This window comes from Bison bison, unplaced genomic scaffold (genome assembly GCF_000754665.1).
Source record: "Bison bison bison isolate TAMUID 2011002044 unplaced genomic scaffold, Bison_UMD1.0 scf7180017864265, whole genome shotgun sequence".
NCBI classification, from domain to species: domain Eukaryota; kingdom Metazoa; phylum Chordata; class Mammalia; order Artiodactyla; family Bovidae; genus Bison; species Bison bison.
Genome location: NW_011494837.1, coordinates 84,671 through 85,378, shown reverse-complemented (window position 1 = coordinate 85,378; position 708 = coordinate 84,671). Strand labels below are relative to the sequence as shown.

Below are 708 nucleotides of genomic sequence, written 5' to 3'. Positions count from 1 at the left end.
TACATATCAACCAGAATGGCAAATCCCTCTGTTCATGCTCTTCTTGTTTATATATATCTTCACTATCATGGGGAACCTGGGTTTGATTGCTGTCATCTGGAATGACCCTCACCTTCACACCCCCATGTACTTATTCCTTGGGAGTTTAGCCTGTGTGGATACTTGGTTATCCTCCACAGTGGTCCCCAAGATGCTGGTCAACATCTTCACCAAGAATAAGAGGATATCTCTCTCTGAATGCATAGTGCAATTCTTTTCCTTTGGAGTCAGTGCAACCACAGAATGTTTTCTGCTGGCAACAATGTCATATGATCGTTATGTAGCCATATGCAATCCATTACTTTATCCAGCGATTATGACTAACAGACTATGCATGCGAATGTTAATTTCATCACTTACAGGCGGCCTTCTTCACGCCTTACTTCACACATGTTTTTTATTCAGATTAACCTTTTGTAATTCTAACATAATACATCAATTTTATTGTGACATCATGCCGTTGTTTAAAATTTCTTGTACTGATCCTTCTATTAATGTTCTGGTGATATTTATTTTCTCTGGTTCAATTCAAGTGTTCACCATCCTTATTATTCTGGTCTCTTATACACTAGTTCTCTTTACAATTTTAAGGAAGAAGTCTGCACAAGGCATAAGGAAAGCATTCTCCACCTGTGGTGCCCACCTCCTATCTGTCTCCTTATACTATGG

The 708-nt window shown here is 39.0% G+C and overlaps 1 protein-coding gene across 1 annotated transcript; it reads left to right on the top strand.

Annotated features, from left to right (window-relative positions):
* Positions 1-34: 34 nt before the first annotated feature.
* Positions 35-706, top strand: LOC104994739 (olfactory receptor 186-like; the record flags this gene model as incomplete). Its single annotated transcript, XM_010848392.1, has 1 exon — positions 35-706. A coding segment is annotated over exon 1 (672 nt), but the record flags the coding sequence as incomplete, so codon positions are not given.
* Positions 707-708: the final 2 nt, after the last annotated feature.